The following is a 3,621-nucleotide window of genomic DNA, read 5'->3' as shown; positions in this document are numbered from 1 at the left end:
CCACTATGGGTGCATACACCTCCCAGCTGTCCCCAGGCCCCTGCCACCCCACAGCACCCCACACTGCCCCACAGCACCCCATGCTGCCCCGTGCCACCCCCACAGTGCCCCAAACAGCTCCACAGTGCCCCACAGCACCCCATACTGCCCCACACTGCCCCGCACCATTCCACAGTGCCCAACGCCAACCCACGCCGACCCACATCACCCCACACCGCCCCGCGCAGTCTCACCGTCTCGTTGAAGCGCTGCAGCAGGCCACGGCGCTCACGCGACGCCGGGTCCCCGAGCTCGGGCACGAAGCCCATGTCCAGCACCAGCTCGCAGGGGACACGGAGAAGGGCGGCTGCAGGGTGGGGGGAGGGAATGGGGCTCAGCAGCCAGGACCCCCTGAGTCCCGGCCCCCCGCGGCCCCCGCACCCACCTCTGAGCAGGGGCGGCTGATCCTCCACCACGAAGACCCGGGGCGGCGCTGCCGGGCCCCACGCGGGGGGCGTCCCCGCCGCCGGCCGCCCCCCGGGGCCACTCGAGGTCCGGCCGAGGGCCCCGGGCACCGGCGAGGGGCTCCCGCTGCTGGTGGGGGAGGCAGCGTCCGTGGGCGTTCCAGTGCCGCCGGGGGTCCCGGCCACCCCCGGCGCTACGGCGGCGCTGGGCTCGGGCGTCCCTGGGGCCGGCTGGGATGTGGCCGGGTGCTGGGGGGCTGCCGGCTCTCCCATGCCGGGGGCCGGCAGCGAGGCCCCGTGGGCCGGCGGGCTGGAGGAGGGCGGCGGGCGGCCAGTGGCTCCCCAGGGCCCAGTGTCGCCCCACTCCAGCGCCGGCGTCCCCAGGGTTTCAGTGGCCGTGGGGGTGCTGAGCCCTGGGGCCGGGGAGGTGGGTTCCGCGGAGCTGCTGGCCGGGGTGGGCTGGGGGGACCCCAGCAGGGCCGTGGGGCTGGCGTGGGGCGCTGGGGGCTCCCCGGGCAGGGCTGATGGGTGCCCAGTGCTGGTCGGGGGGGCCCAGCCGCGCTCGGGGAGCCCCTCAGTGCCGGCCAGCCCCGACACCCCCGCGGCCGGGGTCAGGCCTCGCTCCGGGCTGGGGGACGTCTGCCCCCAGGCACCGGCCATGGCAGTGGGGACGGGCAGCCCCGACACCGCACCAGTGGCCGGCAGCGCGCTCAGGGCGGTCCCCGCAGCTGGCCAGGCTGTGCCGGCCGTGGTGAGACCCCCTCGGCCCCCAGCCCCCGGGGCAGAGCCAGGGTCCCGCTGGGTGACGGCGGCAGGGGCCCCTCCGGGGGCTGGATCCATCCCCCCTGGGCTGGGGGTGCCRGTGGGGCTCAGCCTTCCCCCCGCTGCGAGGGCTGCCGTCGCCAGAGCGGGCGCAGGCGTCCCCATGCCACTCTCGCCAGTCGCTGGTGAGGTGTCATCCACGGGGGCCGGGGACACCGGCAAGGCACTGGCGGACGCCCACTCCCACCCGCCGGGGCCGGGGGAGCGCGTGAGGGTCCCCTCCGGCCCCACAGTGCCCACCGCCGTGGCGTTTCCCGGTGGGCCAGCCCCGGGGGGAGCCGCCGCAGTGGGAGCCGCTCCCTGGGGGGGCCTGGTGGTGGTGGGGGTCCCCTCGGCTGGGGTCACCCCCACTGTCACCACCGGGCTGGGGATGGTGCCGGCAGGGCCCAGCAGCCACGAGCGCTCGGTGCTGGCTCCCTCCTGCCCTGGCAGCCGGGTCCGGTCGCTCCGCTCGGTGCCGGGGGGCTCAGCGGTGCCGGCGGGGGYGGCCGTGCCCTTTGCAGAGCGGGTCCCGCTGCCCAAACCTGGGCTCAGCGCGCACCAGGCAGTCACTGGGGAGAGAGGGGAGAGCGCAGCGTGCACTGGCACGATGGCAGCACCAACAGCATGACAGCAGCGCCCACGCCACGCTCGGCCACGGGAACTGGCACCCGGGCAGGTGAGTGGCCCCGGAGCACGGCACCGGCACCCAGGATGGCAGCACCAGCACCTGCGACGGCAGCACCAGCACCTGCGACGGCTGCTCCAGCCTTCCCAATGCCAACCCACCGAGCGCCCCGGAAAGGTGCGGGATGGCTCGTGCCAGCGCTGGGCTCCCAGGGCCCTTCCCGTGGCTTCCACGAGGTCCCTTTCACACCAGCTAGTGAGCAGAAGTCCCCTAAAGGGAACTGGAAACACCCCAGGCTCTGGGACAGCCAAACGTTTCGGTGACGCCTCCCGAACCGGAGCCGCCAGGCCCATCCCCAACGGCGGGCATCGCCGCAGCGCTGCCGTGCGGGGCCAGCCCCGGCCTCCTCTGAGCTGGGACACCAGCGCTCGCTCCCAGCGACCTGCCTGATTATTTTTCAGCCTGCATAAAGCATTTTGGTTGATTTGCACAAAGCTAAGGAACAGCAGTCATGGAGGAGTTTAACCCTTTGTGGCATCRCGTTTCACAGGGAGCCATTTCCTGTGAAAGGAAAAGCTCAGGAATTATTCAAAACCCAGCTGGAAACGACCGGCCTTTGCCTCAACAAAGGAAACAGAAACTCTGCCCCCAAATTGCCACATTATCTAACAAAYGCTTACTGGAAATGCATATTTTACATTAAAACAAAGCATCTTCTTTAAGGTGATAACCCCAGTTGGCCATATTAACCTGCAGGGCTGGTGTGGGTAGGGCGCCAACCGAGCCATTGGGCGAAGGGATGCATGAATGGCAGCATCGCGTCGTTGCGGAGATCGCTGGGCCGCAGCGCCCCWGGCACCAGCACCTGCCTGGCCGGGCCGGGTCAGGCTGCTCCGCTGGGATGGAGTCGCCCGCCTGCCCTGGCACCCACCCCAAAACCGACCTGAGCAGCCGAGCTGGCCCAGAGACACCGGACCTGCACACAGAGGCTGCAGCTGTGGGGCACCTCCGCGGGGACGCTGGCCAGATGTGCACCCACTGCCGTGGAGACCCCGGCCCCTCATGCACCCTAATGCCATGGGCCTCGCTGCCCCACGTGCACCCGCCACCGCAGGGCTGCGTTCAGGGGCGCTCGGTGCAGTTTGCTCCCCAATGCGCCGGCAGCCGGGTCTCTCCAGCCAGCCCTGCCTGGTGCCAGGACTTGGTGCCCAGTATCTGGTGCCTGGTACTGGTACATGGTGCCAGTACCCAGTGCCAGGACCTGGCACCCGCTACCCCCATGCCCAGTGCCAGGACTGGGTGCCCGGTGCTGGTACCTCCTACCCTGTGCCCGGTGCCCCATAGCCAGTACCCAGTGCCGGTGCCGGTACCCGATACGCAGTGCCGGTGCCCGGTACCCCGTACCCGGGGCCTGATGCCCGATGCTGGTGCCCAGTACAGAGCACCCAGGACCCGGTGCCAGGGCCCGGTGCTCTGTACCTGATGCCCGATACGCCGGTGCCCATGCCCGGTCCCGCTCCACCGCAGCCAGTACCCGGTGCCCCGTACCCGGTGCCCGATACCCCGGTGCGGGTGCCCGGTGCCGGTATCCCGCAGCCGGTTCCCCCGTAGCCGGTACCCGATGCCCGATACCCCGCACCCGGTGCCGATGCCCGGTTCCCCCGGTGCCGGCCCGCGCAGCCCCCGGCCCGGCTCCCCTCGCCCCGGCTCCCCTCGCCCCGGCCCCGGTCCCGGTCCCGGCCGCGCCGC

General features: G+C 71.9%; 1 protein-coding gene across 1 annotated transcript in view; it reads right to left on the bottom strand.

Annotated features, from left to right (window-relative positions):
• Positions 1–501, bottom strand: part of LOC112975120 (interphotoreceptor matrix proteoglycan 2-like) — a 7,188-nt gene extending 6,687 nt beyond the window's left edge. Inside the window, exons 1-2 of the mRNA XM_026084832.1 lie at positions 425–501; positions 234–346 (exon numbers count right to left, since the gene is read on the bottom strand). Coding sequence (XP_025940617.1) covers positions 234–308 — 75 coding nt within the window. The 5' untranslated portion in view covers positions 309–346; positions 425–501. The remainder of the gene's footprint in view (positions 1–233; positions 347–424) is intronic.
• Between the last annotated feature and the right edge of the window lie 3,120 nt (positions 502–3,621).

This window comes from Apteryx rowi, unplaced genomic scaffold (genome assembly GCF_003343035.1).
Source record: "Apteryx rowi isolate R43461 unplaced genomic scaffold, aptRow1 scaffold_119, whole genome shotgun sequence".
NCBI lineage: Eukaryota > Metazoa > Chordata > Aves > Apterygiformes > Apterygidae > Apteryx > Apteryx rowi.
This window is presented reverse-complemented; position numbering and strand designations above follow the sequence as displayed.